At 43.3% G+C, this 23,519-nt stretch overlaps 2 protein-coding genes across 3 annotated transcripts in view; one reads left to right on the top strand and one right to left on the bottom strand.

The window, feature by feature from the left end:
• Positions 1–1,621: 1,621 nt before the first annotated feature.
• Positions 1,622–14,156, top strand: LOC112254471 (filensin-like). Of its 2 annotated transcripts, none has more exons than XM_024427121.2 (8): positions 1,622–2,609; positions 3,205–3,265; positions 4,024–4,119; positions 6,176–6,268; positions 6,767–6,874; positions 8,383–8,603; positions 11,356–11,447; positions 11,757–14,156. In XM_024427121.2, the coding sequence occupies exons 1-8, from the start codon at positions 2,239–2,241 to the stop codon at positions 12,461–12,463; spliced, it is 1,749 nt and encodes a 582-aa protein (XP_024282889.2). In that variant the 5' UTR covers positions 1,622–2,238; the 3' UTR covers positions 12,464–14,156. The 2 variants fall into 2 exon arrangements, with proteins under 2 accessions (XP_024282889.2, XP_024282879.2); XM_024427111.2 differs by having other exon boundaries at positions 6,761–6,874.
• The window catches only part of LOC112254478 (neuroendocrine convertase 2), a 67,061-nt gene continuing 57,627 nt past the window's right edge, over positions 14,086–23,519 (bottom strand). The window contains exons 11-12 of the mRNA XM_024427135.2: positions 19,636–19,863; positions 14,086–15,268 (exon numbers count right to left, since the gene is read on the bottom strand). Coding sequence (XP_024282903.1) covers positions 14,782–15,268; positions 19,636–19,863 — 715 coding nt within the window. The 3' untranslated portion in view covers positions 14,086–14,781. The remainder of the gene's footprint in view (positions 15,269–19,635; positions 19,864–23,519) is intronic.

Raw genomic sequence — 23,519 nt, 5'->3', positions numbered from 1 at the left:
TATGAGTGTAACGTGTATGCTGGGAGTCGGGAAGCAAGTACTGGGAGTGACTTTAATAATAACTAACAAAAGGAACAAAACGAGAAATGTGAGTAGCGTACAGACATGAAACACTGAAACAAAAACAATAACATCTAAGGAAAGAACCAAAGGGAGTGACATACAGTATATAGGGAAGGTAATCAGGCAGGTGATGGAGTTCAGGTGAGTCTGAGGCGCTGGTGCGCGTAACGATGGTGACAGCTGTGCTTAATAATGAGCAGCCGGAGAGGGAGTATATATATGACAATGAGGTAGTCACCTGGAATGCGTTTCAATTAACAGGTGTGACTTGTTAAAAGTTCAATCGTGAAATGTATTTCCTTCTTAATGCGTTTGAGCCAATCAGTTGTGTTGTGACAAGGTAGAGGTGGTATACGGAAGGTAGCCCTATTTGGTAAAAGACCAAGTCCATATTATGGCAAGAACAGCTCAAATAAGCAGAGAAACACCAGTCCAAGTTCAGTCAAATTTCAAGAACTTTTAAAATTTCTTCAAGTGCAGTTGAAAAAACCATCAAGCGCAATGATAAAACTGGCTCTCATGAGGGCCGGGACAGGAAAGGAAGACCCAGAGTTACCTTTGCTGCGAGGAAGATGTTCATTAGAGTTAACTACACCTCAGATTGCAGCCCAAATAAATGCTTCACAGAGTTCAAGTAACAGACACATCTCAACATCAACTGTTTAGAGGAGACTGCGTGAATCAGGCCTTCATGGTCAAATTACTGCAAAGAAACCATTACTAAAGGACACCAATAACAAGAAGAGACTTGCTTGGGCCAAGAAACACAATTAATGGACATTAGCCCGGGGAAATCTGTCCTTTGGTCTGATGAGTCCAAATTGGAGAATTTTGGTTTCAACCGCCGTGTCTTTGTTGAGACTCAGAGTTTGTGAATGGATGATCTCGGCATGTGTGGTTCCCACCATGAAGCATGGCGGAGGTGTGATGGTGTGGGTGTGCTTTTCTGGTGACACTGTCAGTGATTTATTTAGAATTCAAGGCACACTTTACCATCATGGCTACAACAGCATTCTGCAGCGATACGCCATCCCATCTGGTTTGCGCGTAGTGGGACTATAATTTGTTTTTCAACAGGACAATGACCCAACACACCTCCAGGCTGTGTAAGGGCTATTTGACCAAAAAAGAGAGTGATGGAGTGCTGCATCAGATGACCTGGCCTCCACAATCACCCAACCTCAACCCAATTGACATGGTTTGGGATGAGTTGGACTGCAGAGTGAAAGAAAAGCAACCAAAAAGTGCTCAGACTATGTGAGAACTCCTTCAAGACTGTTGGAAAATCATTACAGGTGAAGCTGGTTGAGAGAATGCCAAGAGTGTGCAACACTGTCATTAAGGCAAAGGGAGGCTACTTTGAAGAATCAAAATATATTTTGATTTGTTTAACACTTTTTTGGTTACTACATGATTCCATGTGTGTTATTTCATAGTTTTGATGTCTTTACTATAATTCTAAAATGTAGAAAATAGTCAAAATAAATAAAAACCCTTGAACGAGTAGGTGTGTCTAAAGTTTTGACTGGTACTGTATATTTCCACAAGTTTTACACTTTTTTGTTGTTGACCAATTGTGACCTAATGGGCCAGCCATCACTGAAACTATATCCTGTTTTAACCATCCATGGTCTTTCCTATGTATGCTACAATAAGGAGAACACACTATTCTCTGGTGTTTACTAGCCTACATTTGGCACATTAGTAACTGTATATGGCCTGTAATAAACTGCACAGCATGCTATTTCCACTTTGTCATGTGGTAAATCAAGGCCATGTTCGAAAATTCCCTCAAACAAAGACCTAGAAAAAACGGTTGATTGGAAACAAAGGGTCTCCTTATAATGGTATATTTGACACAGCAGTATTCTCCCTCGCCTGCCTTTTGTTTGTTTTTATTTTTTTGCTTGGTCATCATTGGCAGAGCGTTTGTAATGTCAGCCACAAAGGCTAACAAACTCTGGAAGGTCCCACGCGTGAGGCTTGCGTGGGAACAGGCCAGCGTGAGATTTTTGGGGGTCTATTTCGCAGGCACCCAGGGCCAGGCAGCCTTTAGTCTAGAATGAGACAGCCGAGGGTGAGCACCCGAGTTTTCACACACTAAAGGTGCCGCAGGGAAGAACGCACTCCGGGGATAACATCAACCGAGGCAGCGGGATAGCGACAAAAACCACCATGTACAAGACCAGTTACCGGCGCGAGGTGCGCAAGGAGAAGTATGAGCGTTCTGATGTCTTCGAAGAGCCCTACGGCCCTGATGCATCGGCAGGCACCTCAGCCATCCAGGGCTGGGAGAGCCTGCAGGAGCTCAACAGCCGCTTCGCCCGATATATTAATCGGGCACGCGTGCTGGAGCAGCGCAATTCCGTGTTCCGCAAGCAGCTAGAGACGCTGCAGCGGATGGAAGAGGCCAGTGGGCTTGAGGAGGCCTTTACTGAACAGATTGGCCTGAACCGGAGGCGCATCTGCGAGCTCTCTGCCGACCGTGCCAAACTTGAGCGCCAGCTGAAGGACGCATGCCGCATGCTGGACGAGTTCACCAACAAGTTAGTGATTTTGCTTTTGAAAGTGTTAGTGCGTGTGTGTGTGCGTCAGTAGGGCTATATGTTTTTTTTTTAAACTGATGTGTGGATCAGAGAGAAGGAAAGTGTGTATGGGCCACTCTCTGTTCATACACAGTGCAGTGGTGAGCCCTTATGTAGACCAGGTGCAGCTAAACTGTTTTTGTGTTGGTGAAGGCTTCCAGATAACCTGATCTTATCTCTGTGATAAATTGTCCAACTGCTAAAAGTCTGTCTTCAATAAAGGTGTCTATTGCCTTGGAAATTAGCCATGGTAAGTGTCATGGATTTCTAAATTCTAACACCAAGACAGGATTTAGATGAATGCTGCACAGGTGGTTGTGTTCTGAAAAAAGGGAAGCAACAGCCATTTCAAGTGCTCTCAAGGAGAGCCAGGTTGATTAAGGGCAATGACTAGTTAATCAATACAGACATTGTAAAGTCAGAAAAGCCCTATAGATGAAAATCAATGTGCTCAACATACAAACGTGTTCAAATTACAGATCAATAAAAGGTAGGCCACACATAATTGTGGAATTCCTGAATTTGTGTTTTGTGATTGATGTTTTGTCCTCCATAGATACAGAAATGAGTGTGAGTATCAAGAACAGCTGCGGGGTACATTGGAACAACTCAACAGGGTATGTGTGTGAGTCCCATGACAATTAACCCCGTTTTTTGTTTGTTTTTACTGATTCTTTCTTTTAGTTAAAATACACAAACAGGGGTGGTTTCCCAGACACAGATTAAGCCTAGTCCTGGACCCCCCAAAAATGTTTTTTGATGGACATTCTCCATTGAGTTTGCTTTTTAGTCCAGGACTACAGTAAACCTAATCTGTTTCTGGGAAATCTCTCATAGTGTGCTAAACTGTCATGCTGCATTATTAGCGGCATATTCATAAAAAAAACAGGTTGTGAACTCAATTTGTGAGTAACGTTTTCTGCCTACCCCTGTGCATGAAAGGGGCTTTGCAATTTGGCACACAAAAAAAGTATGTATTATATAATCTGTCTGGTTAATAATCTACAAGCTTTGTCCAGGGAATCATAATTAAATTGTGTAACTGCAACCCTGGTAGGACTTTGTGGTCTGAGAGACAAAGCTTATGAGATCAGGACAATACAGTGTGATGATGTAACCAAATTAAAATAGCTTCTATTGATCTTAGAGGCTTTGGATTTAATGGAGGAATGTACTAGTGAAGAAAAAGGCTTTGTGTGGTGTTCAGTTCAACAATATCAGCATTGTCATACTGTTTGAGGCTTTATGAGAATTGGAGTCGATATATGGACCCTATTGACTTCTCTTTCTTCCATCTTCTTCTCTTCCCTTCTCTCGTTTTTTTTCTCTTCTCTCCTCACCACTCATCCTTTTCCCCTTTCTTCTCCTTTCCTAGGAGGCTGACCATAACCTGCTCAGGAACCTGGAGTTTCAGATCCAGACTCAGTTTCTTCAGGATGACATCAACTCCACCAAAGACAGACACAGAAAGGTAAGAGGTGTACAGCATACAGTGCATTCGGAAAGTATTCAGACCACTTGACTTTTTCCACATTTTGTTATGTTACAGCCTTATTCTAAAATTGATATAAAAAAAACGAATCAATCTGCACGCAATACCTGTTACGGTTTTCTTCCATCGAAAGAGAGTCGGACCAAAATGCAGCGTGGTAAGTTAGATACATATTTAATGATGAAGAAAAAACGAACAAAACAAAACAACAAACGTAACGTGAAAACCTAAACAGTCTATCTTGTGCTAACACACACAGAGACATGAACAATCACCCACGAAACACTCAAAAAGAATATGGCTGCCTAAATATGGTTCCCAATCAGAGACAATGAGAATCACCTGCCTCTGATTGAGAACCGCCTCAGGCAACCATAGACTTTGCTAGAACACCCCACTAAGCCACAATCCCAAAACCTACGAAAAACCCCCATATAAAAACACAACACAAAATAAACCCATGTCACACCCTGGCCTGACCAAATAAATATAGAAAACACAAAATACTAAGACCAGGGCGTGACAATACCCCATAATGACAAAGCAAAAAACATTTTTTGGAAATGTTTGGAAATATGTAAAAAATAATAAAATGCTAAATCACATTTACATAAGTATTCAGACCCTTTACGCAGTACTTTGTTGAAGCACCTTTGGCAGCGATTACAGGCTTGAGTCTTCTTGGGTACGACGCTACAAGCTTAACACACCTGTATTTGGGGAGTTTCTCCCATTCTTCTCTACAGATCCTCTCAAGCGCTATCAGGTTAGAAAGGGAGCGTCGCTGCACAGCTATTTTCAGGTCTCTCCAGTGATGTTCGATCGAGTTCAAGATTGGGCTCTGGCTTGGCCACTCAAGGACATTTAAAGACTTGTCCCGAAGCTACTCCTGGGTGGTCTTGGCTGTCTGGTTAGGATTGTTGTCCTGTTGAAAGGGGAACCTTCACTCCAGATGTGTTGCTTGGCATTCAGGCCAAAGAGTTTATTCGTGGTTTCATCAGACCAGAGAATATTGTTTCTCATGGTCTGAGAATCTTTAGGTGCCTTTTGGCAAACTACAAGCTGGCTGTCATTTGCTTTTTACGGAGAAGTGTCTTTCTTCTGGCCACTCTACCATAAAGGCCTGATTGGTGGAGTGCTGCAGAGATGGTTGTCCTTCTGGAAGGTTCTCCCATCTCCACAGAAGAACTCTGGAGCCCTGTCAGAGTGAACATCAGGTTCTTGGTCATTTCTCTGATCAAGGTCCTTCTCCCCCGATTGTTCAGTTTGGCCGGGTGGTCAGCTCTAGGAAGAGACTTGGTGATTCCAAACTTCCTACATTTAAGAATGATAATGGAGGCCACTGTGTTCTTGAGAACCTTCAATGCTGCAGAATTGTTTTGGCACCCTTCCCCAGATATGTGCCTCGACACAATCCTCTCGGAGTTCTACGGACAATTCCTTCGGTCTCATGGCTTGGTTTTGGCCCTGACATGCACTGTGAACTGTAGGACCTTATATAGACAGGTGTGTGCCTTTCCAAATCATGCCCAATCAATTGAATTGACCACAGCTGGACTCCAATCAAGTTGCAGGAACATCTCAAAGATGATCAATGGAAACAGGATGAAATTGAATTCATTTAGAATAATGCTGTAACGTAATAAAATGTAGAAAAAAGTCAAGGGGTCTGAATACTTTCCGAATGCACTGTACAAATCACCTGCAATCTATTACAAACTCATTCTGCCTTTATACTGTACATTTATACATTTACATCAGATTTATTGCAAATGATACAGATACAGTGTGCATAGCATCCCGTATTACAACTTACAAATGTAGGATCTTAATCTGACCAATTCAGTCACTGGTAAAATAATAGGGTGGGTGATTAGAGTACAAAGATATTGTGTACTGTACTCTAATATTGCAACCTTGTTAAATACACCCACCCTATATGACATTTCTCTTTATTTTCCTCAGAGTTGTGTGCGCTGTGTATGTGGAGTCCAGGGTCTAATAATTTCTTGGGAAATGTCTCCTCCCCCCGTAGAACCTGTCAGAGATCCAGACCTACGTGAATATCCTGCACCAGATCAACCAGACGATACACCTGGTGCCAAATATGGCTGTGGGCACCTCTGAGGTAAGGTCTCCCCCCGTCACATGCGTTTGTCTGTTTCCAGGGGAACCAGCTGAGTCAGACCACAGGTGTCAGACCAGATAACAATAGGGCCTTGAAATCAGCTACGTGTGCAGAACTTTGGATAACCATGTGTCCGTGACTGGAAAATGTGTTGTGATGCTTTCGAATGTGTTCCAATGTGTTGAGGTGTACTGACCTTTCTGTGAAGTGTGACTGCCTTTTATAATAAGCTTCTGTGTGTTATGACAGGTAATCCCAGCTCATGTTGTCTCTCAGCAGAAAGTATGCTGATGCAGTCAGTTAGTCTGTAAGCTGTTTGCTTGTCTGTCTTTGAAGTTGCAAGTAAAGCACTCAACGTTTTGAATGCCTATCTAGTTGTAATATAACTGGCCTGTAGTCCCACTGTGTGATCACTATGTGTTATAACTGGCCTGTCTTGCCTCTGTGTGATCAGTGTGTATTATAACTGGTATGTCCTCCCTCTGTGTGAAGGAGCAGGAGAAGCAGCTGGCCCAGAGGAGAGTTCCAGCACTGCAGAGTCAGCTGGAGGAGTATAAGAGCGCCCTCTGTCAGCTCCAAGCACAGAGGCAGCATCTGCAGTACGAGGTAGGTCCCTGTCTCCGTCACTATGACAATTTAGGAAGCATCTCAAGCTCAATTGTTTGAAATTGTCCCACTCCAAATCAACCCCTAATCCCTACCCCCCTATGCATATTAGTGAGGAAGGGAGATGAGGTAGCCGCTTTACTTGAGGTAGAAAGTTGAAATGTACCCATGGAGTACAGTACATACTGTAAAGTGGTGGTAGTTGCAAAGGGGTGCCAGTAGGTGCCAGTCATCACCTTGAGATAAGTGAGTAAAGGCGATAAAAGCTACAGAGAAGTAGGAAAATGCAGGTGTATTTCTTAGAAAACTAATTTTCGTAAAAAACAAGACAAACATCAAAGTCCATGTTTATTTTCTCGAAAGTTGTGAATCAATTGAATAATATTTTAGATGAACATCCAAAACATCCAAAATCCAAATTCAAATGAGTTTCATTTTGTCCCTACATATTTTTTCTACCTCAGCTTTACTCTCAAATTATGCTTTTCACTTTGTTCATTTTCTGTAGCTTGTACCTCATAGCTGTCTGTGTTCCCTAGAAAAAAGGTTTTCAAATGGTGTTCTATAACTGAAATACGTTTTATTTTAAAATGTTTGAATATAATTGTTGCAAGAAATCTGATTATTTTACAGAATGTTTTTCTCCATATATTCCTCTAAAGACTCAATTCCATTTTCCATCCGAGACAGGTTGCCATGAAATATTCAATATGTGGATTGAACACCTTTGCAGTACTACAGCTGTCACCACAACATCCTCAAAGAGTACAGTAGTCATGAGTTTCTCTTGACAAAAGTTCTGATTTATTCAGTCTTTGTATAGCCAGACACCTGGCACATGAGGTAGCTCAGTGCTACACAGTAATCCATCAACTGAAGTTCAGTCATATTCAGATCCAAGAATGACAAAGATTGCATAAATAAATGCCATTTAGCAGACAATATTACATATGGGTGGTCCCAGGAATCGAACACACTACCTTGGCAATACAAGTCCATACTATCCCAACTGAGCTACAAAGGACCACACAAATACATAATCTGAGTTAGGCAAGAAATGTTTGTTCACCCAACTCTGATATACAAGGTATGACATCAATCCATGCTTTGGTTTAGTTTCCCTGGCAGTGGGTGGCACTGTTACCAAATGCTATTAATCAAACTAATGATATTTAATGGACTTTGGTGACCTTCACAATCAATTGTAGAGACTTTCGGATGATCTGGACATTACTTGAATGGGATTTGTGCCACAAATGCTAAAACGTTAGCATTTGGAAACAGTGCCAGAGAAACTTAACCAATGCATGGAGTGCTGTCATACCTTGAACATAGATGCTTTAGAGGGTAAGGAAACTAATATGACATTTTGTCATTTGGGTGAACTATCCCTTTAAGTTTGGTTGTCATTAGCTTAACTCTTAATGGAAATATGAAATGCATTCAGTTTTTTTTAAAGAAGCAGTTTACAGTATCTCTCCGTCCATCCGTCTGCCTGTCTGTGTCAGACGTCAGTGTTGGAGAGTTCCATCATGAGCACCCAGGAGGGCTATGACGATGAGATCCAGCTGTACAACGGGCAGATTGAGTCTCTGAGGAAGGACATCGAGGAAGCTGAGAGATCCCTGGACAAATACACAAATGAGTGCCGCCACCTGGCCATGTACCAGACCTCACTGGAGAATGAGCTGGAGAGGTACAAGAGGATCATCGAGAACGAGGACAACAGGTAATTTTCTAACCACAACACACAGTGACCAGTGTCCTGCTGCTACTGGATATAGGCAGCACTTCAACGTATTGGCTCTTGGAAAACCAGTAGTAGACTATACTGTATCAGACACATGGCGGCAATTTGAGATATTATATTTGTGTGTTTTCGACCTCAGATTTGTTTGATAATGGCTGAATATCTCTTCAGTGTCATTTATTTTTTATGTACTATTTAATTCCCTTTAATATTGCCAAATCTTTCTTTTGTTTACTGTATTAACATGTTTTCTTTTCAGTCTCTCAATGCAAAAATCGAAATGTATACTGCACAAAAATATAAACGCAACATGTTGTGTGTTGGTCCCATGTTTCATGAGCTGAAATAAAAGATCCTAGAAATGCGCACAAATGTGTTTACGTCCCTGCCAATTATAATTTCTCCTTTGCAAAACTAACCCATCCACCTGACAGGTGTGGCATATCAAGAAGCTGATTAAACAGCATGATAATTACACAGGTGCATCTTGTGCTGGGGACAATAAAAGGCCACTCTAAAATGTGAAGTTTTGTCACACAACAAGGATCTGTACACAATGTCACATTTCTTCCATGGCCTGCATACTCAGCAGACATGTCACCCATTGAGTATGTTTGGGATGCTCTGGATCGATGTATATGACAGCATGTTCCAGTTCCCACCAATGTCTAGCAAGTTCGCACAGCGATTGAAGATGAGTTCGACAACATTCCACAGGCCACAATTAACAGCCTGATCAACTCTATGCGAAGGAGATGTGTCGTGTTGCATGATCAACGCCCCTACCTTTTTTTAAGGTACTTGTGACCAACAGATGCATACACTACATATGCAAAAGTATATGGATTCAGTTATTTCAGCCACACCCGTTGCTGAGAGGTGTAGAAAATCGAGCACACAGCCATGCAATCTCCATAGACAAACATTGGCAGTAGAATGGCCTTACTGAAGAGCACAGACGTTCAACGTGGCACCGTCATAGGATGCCAACTTTCCACCAAGTCAGTTCGTCAAATTTCTGCCCTGCTAGAGCTGCACCAGTCAACTGTAAATGCTGTTATTGTGAAGTGGAAACATCTAGGAGCAACAGTGGCTCAGCCACGAAAATGTAGGCCACACAAGCTCACAGAACGGGACCGCCAGGTGCTGAAGCGGGTAGCGCGTAAAAGTCGTCTGTCCTCGGTTGCAACACTCATTACTGAGTTTGAATCTGGCTCTGGAAGCAACGTCAGCAAAATAACTGTTTGTCAGGAGCCTCATGAAATGGGTTTGCATGGCCGAGCAGCCGCACACAAGCCTAAGATCACCATGCGCAATGCCAAGCGTCGGCTAGAGTTGTGTAAAGCTCGCTGCCATTGGACTCTGAAGCACTGGAAACGTATTCTCTGAAGTGATGAATCATGCTTCACCATCTGGCAGTCCGACTGATGAATCTGGGTTTGGCGGATGCCAGGAGAACTCTACCTGCCCCAATGCATAATGCAAACTGTAAAGTTTGGTGGAAGAGGAATAATGGTCTGGGGCTGTTTTTAATGAATTGGGGCCGGGCCCTTACTTCCATTGAAGGGAAATCTTAACACTACAGCATACAATGACAATCTTGATGATTCTGTGCTTCCAACTTTGTGCAACAGTTTGGGGAAGACCCTTTCCTGGTTCAGCATGACAATGCCCTGTGCACAAAGCGAAGTTCATACAGAAATGGTTTGTCGAGATTGGTTTGGAAGAACTTGACTGGTCTGCACATAGCCCTGACTTCAACCCTTTGGGATACATTTTTTTATTCCAATTTTTATTTAACTAGGCAAGTCAGTTAAGAACAAATTATTATTTACAATGACAGCTGAGGAACAGTGGGTTAACTGCCTTGTTTAGGGGCAGAACAACAGATTTTTACCTTGTTAGCTCGGGGATTCGAGCTTCTGGTTACTACCTTCTGGTTACTAGTCCAACGCTCTAACCACTAGGCTACCTGTCACCCCATAATAATAATAATACAAATAATAGTAGTAATGTGTATTCTAAGATAAATTAATATGTATTTTTTCAAATTACACTGAACAAAAAATAAGAATGTGACATTCAACAATTTCAAAGATTTTACTGAGTAACAGATCATATAAGGAAATCCGTCAATCGAAATAAATTCAGGCCCTAATCTATAGATTTCACCACTGGGAATACAGATACACTGATGTACATGACCAAAGTATATGGACACCTGCTCGTCGAACATCTCATTCCAAAATCATGGGCATTAATATTTAGTTGCTCCCCCTATAACAAACCTCCACTCCTCTGTGAAGGCTTTCCACTAGATGTTGGAACATTGCTGCAGGGATTTGCTTCCATTCAGCCACAAGAGCATTAGTGAGGTCAGGCACTGATGTTGGGCAATCAGACCTGTGTCGCAGTCAGCTTTCAATTTGGGCTCCCAAGCGACACAGCGGTCTAAGGCACAGCATCTCAGTGCTGGAGGATTCACTACAGACCCTGGTTCGATTGGGAGTCCCATAGGGCGGCGCGCAATTGGCCCAGCGGCGTGCGGGTTAGGGTTTGGCCGGGGTAGGCCGTCATTGTAAATAAGAATTTGTTCTTAACTGACTTGCATGGTTAAATAAAAGGTTCAATGAAAGGTTAAATGAAACATTTGTATAATGTTTATTACTAACACATAAAAATACACTTGCTGTGGTGGTAACTAACATTTCTTCATCATTCTCTTCCACAGGTTGAATTCAGCAATAATTGGGACTCCCATTACCTTGTTCACCACCAATTACCGCTACACCCACACACCCACTGTGTCGAGCAGGGGCAGAGGTGAGGACATGCCATCTCTCATTCCACAGCTGCTTCACACGGATAGTCTCCATACATACAGAGCAGACACATAACACCCCGTCGTCATCATAGGCTATAACCACACTAGCTAGAACCCTAATGTATACAGCCACACAGTGATGTGTATCCTACCCACTCAGATACAAAGACCATAGAACAGAAAGCACAAAGAATCCTCCTGAGGTCTATTCATGGCAGATAAGGATGATCATGGTCCCGTAGGGGTACTATCCTCCTTGGATAATGTATTTAGAATGTGAGTGTATTGTGTTGTTTTGTTGTCTCCAGACATCACGCAAGCCATCCGGGACATCACCAGTATCAAGCCTCGCCAGAAGAACCTGGCCAAGAAGGTCCTGAAGAAGAAGGAGATCAGCCCCAAAGATGTGATGGACAGTGGCCAGGAGGAGAGAGTCGGTGGAGCTGAACACATGGAGGACGAGAAGCGAGGGGTGGCAGGGGAGGAAGCCGAGGTGAAGAGGGAGGAGCAGAGGTCCCTGTACACACCCCAGGATGTGCCAGACGGGGCTCAGATCAGCAAAGCCTTCGACACGCTTTGTAACATTGTCAGAGACCGAATGAGGAAGTACAAGAAGCCAGAGCCAATTGCTGACTTTTACACCAAAGGGCGCTATGTGCTGGTGACAGGCGATGGCAGCTACCCCCACCCTCACTTCTACACCTCCAGCCCCTCCGCCGGACACGTCTTCGTCACCATCCGCAACGGCATGGTCTCCCCTTATGACCCCTTCGGGCCTTACACCCCCTCCCCCAACCCCCCTCATCCTCAGCCCATGCCACCCCCTGGTCCCCTTACCCCCACCCAGCCCTCTGACGGAGAGGGGGGAAAAGGAGACGATAAGGGAGGAAAAGGTGGTGGGAAGGGGAAATCTAGGGGTGGAGACCCCGAGCCTAGGCCGAAGAACCCTACTCCCCCCACAGCCCAACCCTGCCCCCAAAGGCCCCAGCAATCCCTACGGACCCAAGGGGGGTAAAGACGACAGTCACCGCAGGGGCCCTCCTCCCATGCCCTCCCCCCGTGGCGCTAGCAGCATGCCCCCTGACTCCATGAGCTACGAGAAGGTGGAGATGGTGGAGTCAGTGGAAAAGTTCTCCAATGACCGCAAGACCAAGGGCTATGAGGAAACAGCCATGGTGGTGGAGACCATGATTGAGAAGACCAGCAAAAAGAAGAACTGAGTCTGAGATAAGGTCGACCTTTGCCAAATTATCTCACAAGTTGTGCCTCACCTTATGCCAGTAAGAACAAACACTGAGCCATTATGTGACTCTGCTAAAGACACATTCTAAAGACATTGTTCCCACCCTATATGAAACCAACCTTAAAGAGACAGTTCTTCCTGATACTGCTCCTCTATTTGCTCACGCTTTCTGGCTTTGCGTTCAGCAAGTGTTAGCTGGTTCCATAATGCTGCTATTGTTGTTTTCTACCTACGCCGTAACCTTACACATTTAATGTCTGAAAACATGAAGTACGAACATCAAAACTACAAGCCTCCTTGTCATCTCAACCTACAAAGTAGAGTAAACATGGCTTAATGTGTGAAAAAACCTCTAACATTTTTATAAATTGATGACATGCTACTGAGCTCATGGATGTTTGCCACCCTTCCAAACCAAAGCTGCCCCCAAACCCAAGAGCTCATTTGTTCAATTGGATGCCATTGACTGCCCTCAACACAGATTTTCTGTGTATAAAATTGCTTTAATAATAAAAAAGAATCAAGCTTTAAAAGCGCAAAGCTCTACTGTCTTTGTGTTTGGACATTAGCACCACTCTTATGACACACTCATGGCTTTGTTCCATTACAAATGAATGCCCCAATCCTTCATATCATCGCATTTCAATCCACTGAAATGTGCCAAAAAGATATTAAATGATTCATATTATATTCTTTGAATAATAACAGCGGATGTTTCCGATTTGTACTTTTCATATGCAGTTAAAGCATTATTGACTTACTTTATAATGATGGTAGAGGTGATGGATGCCTAGTTTTTAACTGATCACCCTGTTTGACTTGCATACTAGAGGTATATTAATTGCGTCAGAGTGAGGAAACTAGACTGAGCTAGTGCAGTGTTTAGTAAACATTGGGTGTCTCTCAGCACGGAGTGATAGGTACAGTTACTGAAGGAGAGTCATCCATTTTTCATTGAGATGAACTGGAGGAGCAGACAGCGACCTCTGAACTCTGCACAATCCACTTTCCCTTAGAGGGACAGACAAGAGAGAGAGAAAGGGAGAGCGTGTGTGTGTGTGTGACAGAATAACAAAAGTAAGAGCTACAGAGAGTGGCAGAAGACGATGCTGTTTCATACTGTATTCCCGGTCCTGATCTCACACCCAGTGTGTGATGTAAATGTCCCTGTGCTCTTGAGTGAACAGATAAGTGCTTCCCATTACAGCATAGGCTTCAATTGTCTGGCATTGAGCATTGTAAGGCCAAATGACTTACCTTAGAAAGTGAAATTGGAATACAGAGCCACCTATCTTCCAGTTCCTATCTTTCTCTTCCTCATTCAAATGACAAGACATTTCTGCTACCTTGCCTGTGCATTGCAGAGTGGTGCAAATCACTGAAGTGCTTTAACAAACAGCTGAATAGATTTATTATAGTATACGACAAAGATTATTCTGCAATATGCTTTGAGGACCACAGGCTGCAAAATAAATCACACGATCCTTGTCTTGTTTATATAGAAACAGTTGCTTGTCACAAGAATATAAACGGAAAGAAGTATCACTCCTCTGTTTGCAAGATATTAAACTTTAAGTAGAATGACACTGAAAATAATTTACAGTCACAAACTGTACAACAGTTGGTTCACCAGAAGTGGAGGTGTGGGGGAAAGCAAGAACACCATATAGTGGGATGCATTATGTTTATATACATTTTTGTCATGTGTAAAAAAACAGACCGAAAGCCAGATAGGATCTTTTTGTTTTCTCTATAGAACAGATTATTTTAAGATTACACTTTTATCATCATCATCGGATTACAAGAAACATTCATTGGAAGTAGATGGCTAATATAAACACAGAAAAACAAAAAGCAGAGAAAAGGGTGGGAGGGGAGGAAAGAAAGAAAATGAGAGAGGAGAGAAAGGGAGTCGGGAGAGAAAGTGTGAGAGAGGGCAAGATAAAGCGAGAAGGGGCAGAGAAAGTGAGAGAAGTGGAAAGTGCGAGAAAGAAAGAGAGGAGAAGTGAGAGAAAGATAGGAGAGAAGTACAGAGCGAGACCGGCCCGGCATGCAGACCTGACCAGACGGTGTTTAGTTAACTACGTCAGCTAGTTTTTACTCAGCAGACTTTTCAGACTCCTCTCCACTGCCTCGTCCAGCTCTTCCTCCAGCTCCTCCTTTTTTGACATGGCTAGTTTGGATTGGTAGTTGCGCACTATCTGGTCTATGTAAGGGGCACTTTGTGTTCCATGGAGCATGAGGGTCCACTCCTTCAGGGCCCCTCTCTGTGGCTCATCTCCCTGGAAACCCACCTCCAGTACCCAGGTCCCGCGGGGGTCCTCTCCCCAGGTGTGTGTGGTCATAAAGGGCCACTTGTCAAAGCCCACCTTGGCGTCGTCGTCCCGGGGCCGGCAGCTCAGCAGGATGGACTTGGTGCCCATGGGGGAGGTCATGTTGATGTTGAGGTCGCCACGGCGACTACCATTGACTGTGACCACAGCCTGAACGTGCTCCAGGTAGCGGACAAAGTTGTCCTTCCCATGGCAGGAGTCAGTGGAGATGGTCAGGATCAGCTTGCCACCCGATTGGATCTTACTGAAAGGAAAGATGGGAGGGGGGGATTAGGAAGGTGAAGGCAAAAGAAGAGTCAAGTGAGACAAAGGAAAAAAAGGGAGGATAATGAAAAGGGACAACAGGGGGAGAGAGATGGACAGAGGGATGGAGAAGACTTGAAAGGGAGACAGAAGATGAAAGGTGGGAAAGGAAGGGTCAGAGAATGACAAAAATACAGGGAGATGGAGGAAGGAAAACATGACAGAAAGATATAGAGAAACGGGAATACAAAAATGTATTAAGGAAGAGAGAGATTCGAGAGAGGAAGAAACAGAAGGACGGAGAGAGAGAAATAATAACATAATCAGTATTCTGGTTAGCTCCTTGAGACCACAGGTGTCCCCTGTATCTAATTAAATCTGAGATTCAGCCTGCCGGTGCAGAGTATTTACCATAGCCCAGTCTGTCTAGACCTCCGCACTCACAGCTCCTTCTATTACCTGACCTACTTAGCATGGACCCAGCAGACCCTGACTGAGCACTAGTGCTGCCTCAAATCCTGCTCCCCCACGGAAACCCAACAACTATATAAACCATGCTTGGTTTGCCATGAAATTATTCTAGGAAACCGAAGTGTGGGCTTTTGGTTAGACTTAGACTAGAATATGTTACCTACCCCTATCTTAGCTGGCATTCATTATTGGAGAATGAGATTCACTTGATAAATAAAAATAAAGCATTTCATCATCATAAAATATGCAATTGTATTAACTTTTTCCTGCAAAGTAAATATATTTTTCCGTTGTAAAAACCTTTTCCGACAGTGCCGTGATGAATATGATGATCACGGTGTTAATTTCATGCATGTCTCTCCTTTGAAACAGTTTCTTGATGTGGGGTGGCATAATTTCTCACATTTTTATTTTCTCTGGTGTGATGAATCACGCTTTACCATGTGGCAGTCCGATGGACTAATCTGGGTTTGGCAGACTCCAGGAGAATTTTACCTGCCCCAAAGCATAGTGCCAACTCTAAAGTTTGGTGGAGGGAAATATTAACGCTACAGCATGCAATGACATTCAAGACAATTCTGTGCTTCCAACATTGTGGCAACAGTTTGGGGAAGGTACTTTCCCGTTTCAGTATGACAATTGCCCAGTGCACAAAGCGAGGTCCATACAAAAATGGTTTGGTGAGAATTGTGTGGAAGAACTTGCCTGGCCTGCACAGAGCCCTGACCTTAACCCCATCGAGCACCTTTGGGATGAATTGGAAAGCTGACTGTGAGCCAGGCCTAATTGCCCCTCATCAGTGCCCGACCTCACTAATGCTCTTGTGGCTGAATGGAAGCAAGTCCCCACAGAAATGTTCCAACATCTAACGGAAAGCCTTCCCAGAAGAGTAGAGGTTGTTATAGCAGCAAAGGGGGGACCAACTCCATATTAATGTCCATGATTTTGGAATGAGATGTTCGACGAGCAGGTGTCTACGTGCAGTGGAGGAGATCTTCATGGGCTATACTCGGCCTTGTCTCAGGGTAGTAAGTTGGTGGTCTGTTGATATCCCTCTAGTGGTGTGGGGGCTGTGCTTTGGCAAAGTGTCAATGGGTATCTTCAGACGGGGCCACAGTGTCCCCCGAGACACCCCCCTGTCTCAGCCTCCAGTATCTATGCTGCAATAGCCTATGGCCGGGGGACTAGGGTCAGTCTGTTATATTTGGTGTAATTATCCTATTCTTTCTGGTGTCCTGTGTGAATTTAAGTATGGTCCCCCTCCAGTTTCAACTGTTCTGCCTGCGGCTATGGAACCCTAACCTGTTCACCGGACGTGCTACCTTGTCCCGAACCTGGTGTTTTCGACTCTCTCTCTCTCTTTCTCTCTCGCTCTCTCTCGCTTTCTCTCTCTCGCTCTCTCTCTCTCTAACGCATGCTCGGCTGTGAAAAGCCAACTGACATTTACACCTGAGGTACTGACATGGTACACCCTCTACAACCACTGTGATTATTATTTGACCCTGCTGGTCATCTATGAACGTTTGAACATCTTGAAGAACAATCTGGCCTTAACATTAGCTAGTTAGTTAGAGAGCTGCTGGAAGGATATCATGTCATTGGAGGAGTGGGTGAGCCACCGACTTTTTCCCCTCATATCGTTTTTCGGTGGCTACAGATAGAGATGCAGGTGTCATTTGGTTATCTAGTGAGAAATTTAAATCACTTTGCTAGCTAGCTATGAGGAACTTGAACAACTTTTATCTAGTTCAGCATATCTCTTGCATTCGTAAATTCACTCTGGCTATCTACTCCGATTTCAGAGCACTTGTCTGAGTGAGCCAGAGCTCAAAATAAATTATGGATTTATGAATGCGCAACACCCGCTGAATATGACCGGTGCCAGTAATCTTCTGCAAAAAAGTAATTCAATGGTTGCCAGCAGCACAGTTAGTCACTAAGTCTCTGGCTAATGTAAACAAGCTAACCAGCTCTACTAGGTGTTCTCTCATTTGTGTCTGGAAGCAGCTAGCCAACTTTAGCCAGTGAGCTTGGTTGCTTAACTGCCATTGTGAGGAATGTGCAGATCAACCCTACTCCTTGGCCTGAGTGTTCCTGTATCAATAGCGCAGTGTATGCTCTGAACCCTCGGAGACCGAAAAGCTCAGAATTTATGAACAGACAATCTGACAATGCTCTGAATTTACAAACCACCCACTGGAGGCAATTTACCCCTAGTTGTCAATCAATTTTACTTGATTTTCCACCATAATTTGCAAATAAATTCATTAAAAATCCTACAATGTGATTTGTTTTCTTATTTTTTTTCTCATTTTGTCTGTCATAGTTGAAGTGTACCTATGATGAAAATTACAGGCCTCTCTCATCTTTAAGTGGGAGAACTTGCACAATTGGTGGCTGACTAAATACTTTTTTGTCCCACTGTACTCCAGAATGTTATGAAGAGTGATCAGATGAATTGCAATTAATTGCAAAGTCCCTCTTTGCCATGCAAATGAACTGAATCTGCCAAAAACATTTACACTGCATTTCAGCCCTGCCACAAAAGGACCAGCTGACATCATGTCAGTGATTGTTGAGTGTTGACGAGAACAAGGCTGGAGATCACTCTGTCATGCTGATTGAGATCGAATAACAGACTGGAAGCTTCAAAAGGAGGCTGGTGCTTGGAATTGTGGTTCTTCCTCTGTCAACCATGGTTTCCTGCAAGGAAACATGTGCCGTCATTATTGCTTTGCACAAAAAGTGCTTCACAGGCAAGGATATTGCTGCCAGTAAGATTGCACCTAAATCAACCATTTATCGGATCATCAATAACTTCAAGGAGAGCGGTTCAATTGTTGTGAAGAAGGCTTCAGGGCGCCCAAGAAAGTCCAGCAAGTGCCAGGACCGTCTCCTAAAGTTGATTCAGCTGTGGGATCGGGGCACCACCAGTACAGAGCTTGCTCAGGAATGGCAGCAGGCAGGTGTGGGTGCATCTGTATGCACAGTGAGGCGAAGACTTTTGGAGGATGGCCTGGTGTCAAGAAGGGCAGCAAAGAAGCCACTATAAATATCAGGGACAGCTGGATATTCTGCAAAAGGTATAGGGATTGGACTGCTGAGGACTGGGGTAAAGTGATTTTCTCTGATGAATCCCCTTTCTGATTGTTTGGGGCATCCGGAAAACAGCTTGTCGGGAGAAGACAAGGTGAGCGCTACCATCAGTCCTGTGTCATGCCAACAATAAAGCATCCTGAGACCATTCATGTGTGGGGTTGCTTCTCAGCCAAGGAAGTGGGCTCACTCACAATTTTGCCTAAGAACACTGCCATGAATAAAGAATGGTACCAACACATCCTCCGAGAGCAACTTCTCCCAACCATCCAGGAACAGTTTGGTGACAAACAATGCCTTTTCCAGCATGATGGAGCACCTTGCCATAAGGTAACTGTGATAACTAAGTGGCTCAAGGGAACAAAACATCGATATTTTGGGTCCATGGCCAGGAAACTCCCCAGACCTTAATCCCATTGAGATCTTGTGGTCAATCCACAAGAGGTGGGTGGAAAAACAAAACCCCACAAATTCTGACAAACTCCAAGCATTGATTATGCAATAATGGGCTGCCATCAGTCAGGATGTGGCCCAGAAGTTAATTGACAGCATAACAGGGCAGATTGTAGAGGTCTTGAAAAAGAAGGGTCAACACTGCAAATATTGTCTCTTTGCATCAACTTCATGTAATTGTCAATAAAAGCCTTTGACACTTATCTAAAGACACTGAGGCAGCAGACTTTGTGAAAATTAATATGTGTGTCATTCTCAAAACTTTTGGCGACGACTGTACATCTTAGTACTACTTCTATTTTCAGCCAGGTCGGTATTGTATTGTCTGTACAGTGCCCGGTCACTTACTGGACATCCTGCAATGATCCAGCCACGCAGTGAAAACGCTCAGGGACAGTCTTCCACTCCTTGGCCATCTTGACCATGCTGCCAGCGTCCAGCACACCGTAACCAAACAGGTGGTTGAATTCCAGGCCCACACCGTTCCTCCGCCACTGGTGCACCTCGTCATGTAGCTGGTTTCTCTTGGAGGTCAGCACGGACAAGTGCTGCATGTCCCTCCATGTCAGGTTAGGACTGCAGAGGGGATGAAGGGGTGAGGGGGAGAGACAAGACAGAGTTAGATTATTATTTATTTGATTGAACCTTTATTTAACTAGGCAGTCAGTTAAGAATACATTATTTTTTACAATGACGGCCTAGCCCGGCCAAACCCTAACCCGGACGACACTGGGCCAATTGCGCGCCGTCCTATGGGACTCCCAATCATGGCCGGTTGTGATACGGCCTGGAATTGAACCAAGGTCTGTAGTGATACCCCTAGCACTGAAATGCAGTGCCTTAGAGCAGGGCACCACTCGGGAGCGCACTCGGGAGATGTGTGTATCAGGTGTACTACACAGGTGATAGATCAGGCAGTTAAAGGCCGAAGGCAATCAAAAACGAGATTTCCTGTGTTTCATATACAAATGAAGTCAGGAGTTTACATTCACTTAGTTTGGAGTCATGATAACTCATTTTTCAACCACTCCACACATTTCTTGTTAACAAACTATAGTTTTGGCAAGTCGGTTAGGTTCTGTTTCCTAGAGATGAATGAACTTTGGTGCAAAAAGTGCAAATCAATCCCAGAACAACAGCAAAGGACCTTGTGAAGATGCTGGAGTAAACAGGTACAAAAGTATATATATCCACAGTAAAATGGGTTCTATATTGACATAACCTGAAAGGCTGCTCAGCAAAACCTCCATAAAAAAGCCAGACTACAGTTTGCACATGGGGACAAAGATCATACTTTTTGGAGAAATGTCCTCTGGTCTGATGAAACAAAAATAGAACTGTTTGGCCATAATGACCATTGTTATGTTTGGGGGAAAAGGGGGATGCTTGCAAGCTGAACCACACCATCCCAACCGTGAAGCAGCATTATGCTGGGGTGGCAGCATTATGCTGTGGGGGTGCTTTGCTGCAGGAGGGACTGGTGCTATTCACAAAATAGATGGCATCACGAGGGAGGAAGATTATGTGGATATATTGAAGAAACAGCTCAAGACATCAGTCAGGAAGTTAAAGCTTGGTCGCAAATGGGTCTTCCAAATGGACAGTGACCCCAAGCATACTTCCAAAGTTGTGGCAAAATGGCTTAAGGACAACAAAGTCAAGTAATTGGAGTGGCCATCACAAAGCCCTGAACTCAATCCTATAGAAAATTTGTGGGCAGAACTTAAAAAGCATGTGTGAGCAAGGAGGCCTACAAACCTGACTCAGTTACACCAGCTCTGTCAGGAGGAATGGGCCAAAATTCACCCAAATTATTGTGGGAAGCTTGTGGAAGGCTACCCAAAACGTTTGACCCAAGTTAAACAATTTAAAGACAAATACTAATTGAGTGTATGTAAACATATGACCCACTGGGAATGTGATGGAAGAAATAAAAGCTAAAATAAGTCATCCTCTCTACTATTATTCTGCCATTTCACATTCATAAAAAAGTGGTGATCCTAACTGTCCTAAAACAGGGAATTGTTACTGGGATTAAATGTCAGGAATTGTGAAAAACAGAGTTTAAATGTATTTGGCTAATGTGTATGCAAACTTCCGACTTCAACTGTATATTACCACACTATGAGATTGGGATAATACTGTGAAATTGTGAAAATGATGATCATGTCATTTGAGTGTAAGAGCTGTTTGAAAAGACTGCCTGAAATTTCACCATGTTTTGTGTGGGATGGAGTTTTAGCCTGCCTGGTGTCATCAGTTAGATATATAAATAAATACTTAGCTAGATATCTAATTGTGTCGTTATCTGTGATATGATTCCTAAAAATAATAAGCCTGCTGGCTGTTGATTGCAAGAATGAATGGCGCCTAAGCCTAACCCTAACCCATATGATGATAGCTAGGTAGCTAGCCAATAGTTATGACTTTTGAAAGCTCGGGCTGGTAGTCAGCATGGTAACTAAATCATCCTGGTTTAGTTTACAACTGTCAATGTTGTATTTTTGTTATGTACTATTAGGCTACATGTACACACACTGTATGCAATTATTTCTCTCTCCTCTCTGACACTGGTGGACTGTCCGCTCTCAGACCTTCTTGGGGACTACACTGTAGATATGTCACCTGTGCACCAGGCAGTCAATATTTGTTTATTTAACAAGGAAAGTCAGTTAGGAACAAATTCTTAGGAACAATGGCCTAGGAACAATGGATTAACTGCCTTGTTCAGGGGCAGAACGACAGATTTGTACATTATCAGCTCAGGGATTCGATCAAGCAATCTTTCGGTTACTGTCCCAACTCTAACCACTAGGCTACCTGCCACCCCAATAGAAGCTATTCCTGTGCTGCCAAGGACAGACAGGGCTGGAGAGACTGGACAACATGCTGCTGAGTCTGCAGACAGGGCTGGAGAGACTGGACAACATGCTGCTGAGGCTGCAGACAGGGCTGGAGAGACTGGACAACATGCTGCTGAGTCTACAGACAGGGCTGGAGAGACTGGACAACATGCTGCTGAGTCTGCAGACAGGGCTGGAGATACTGGACAACATGCTGCTGAGGCTGCAGAAAGGGCTGAGGGACAATCACACCCTCACAGCCTAGATTAAAATATAGAAAGCAGAATATGACGTGGTTTGTTTATGTTGCACCATAATGCAAGGGAAAGCAGTTATGCATTGTGGGGAACCAAAATTGTTTTAGGTTATGGTGCTCCAGTGAGTGTTACTCATTGTGGACATAGGCACTAGTAAAGGGAATCCTAGTCTTCACCCAAATAGCTCAGATTGTCACTGGTCATTTCACCTCCAATGCATGCTTTTAATTTGTTCCCATTCTGACTCTTCATATATTAGGCTTTAGGCCTAGTGGAAGGTATAAGGCTATATGCCTTGTGTATTAGGCTATAGGCCTAGTATGTACAGAAGCAATTGAAGTTGTAAAAGTTCATTATTGTTATTATTTGCCTTATTCTTATCATATTTTGTGATTCCAAAGTTTGATGTAACTTGCACATTGTTTTCAGGTTTGCATAACAAGATGTATTATTATTAAATTATTCTTGATTTCTTCATATTTTATTATTTGTGTATGTTTTTCCCATATCATATTTAATACTACATTTCATTTGTAATGTTTTGGTGCAGATATGTGTTTAATAATCAAACCAGATAAGAAAGTGTTGGTAAAACTTTACAACAAGATACTATTTGTAAAGGGTTTATAAAGGGTTTGTAATTACGTTATTGATGGTTATTTAATCATTTGTAAATGCATTATACACCTTTAATAAATGGGTTATAACTAACTGGTCAAAATGGTGTGATAGCCAGTCAGTGCTTTCCAAATAGTGAGCCACTATTTATGTCCAGCTATTCACCATTTATACATGCACTTACAAATGTGTATACTATTGAACCTTTATGTATCATCGTGCAACATTGTTTTACATTGTTGCACAGTTAAACAATAGTTATTTTATCACTTTTGGGTGTGATGCATTGTTCCTCTGTCCCAAGAGCAGAAATAGTTCCCATGATGTGTCTTGCTGACTTTTGAAACCTTGATGATGCATTGGTACACTTATTTATTCTAGGAAGACCTCATCTGAAGATCTTAAGCCATATTATTGGTGTTATTGAAATTCCCCCGACTTTGTGAGATCTGCCCATCTATGAAACTTGTTTGAAGTGAAATATGGAATATGTGGAATATGCCCAGAATTTTGT

This window comes from Oncorhynchus tshawytscha, linkage group LG01 (assembly GCF_018296145.1).
Source record: "Oncorhynchus tshawytscha isolate Ot180627B linkage group LG01, Otsh_v2.0, whole genome shotgun sequence".
Lineage (NCBI taxonomy): Eukaryota > Metazoa > Chordata > Actinopteri > Salmoniformes > Salmonidae > Oncorhynchus > Oncorhynchus tshawytscha.
This window is presented reverse-complemented; position numbering and strand designations above follow the sequence as displayed.

Bases quoted from the DNA above. Each gene is read 5' to 3' on its own strand.
- LOC112254471 (XM_024427111.2), top strand. From the start codon at position 2,239: ATGTACAAGACCAGTTACCGGCGCGAGGTGCGCAAGGAGAAGTATGAG. The intron at 4,120-6,175 runs GTAAGAGGTGTA...CTCCCCCCGTAG, and splicing joins CCAAAGACAGACACAGAAAG to AACCTGTCAGAGATCCAGAC. The intron at 6,875-8,382 runs GTAGGTCCCTGT...TGTCTGTGTCAG, and splicing joins GGCAGCATCTGCAGTACGAG to ACGTCAGTGTTGGAGAGTTC.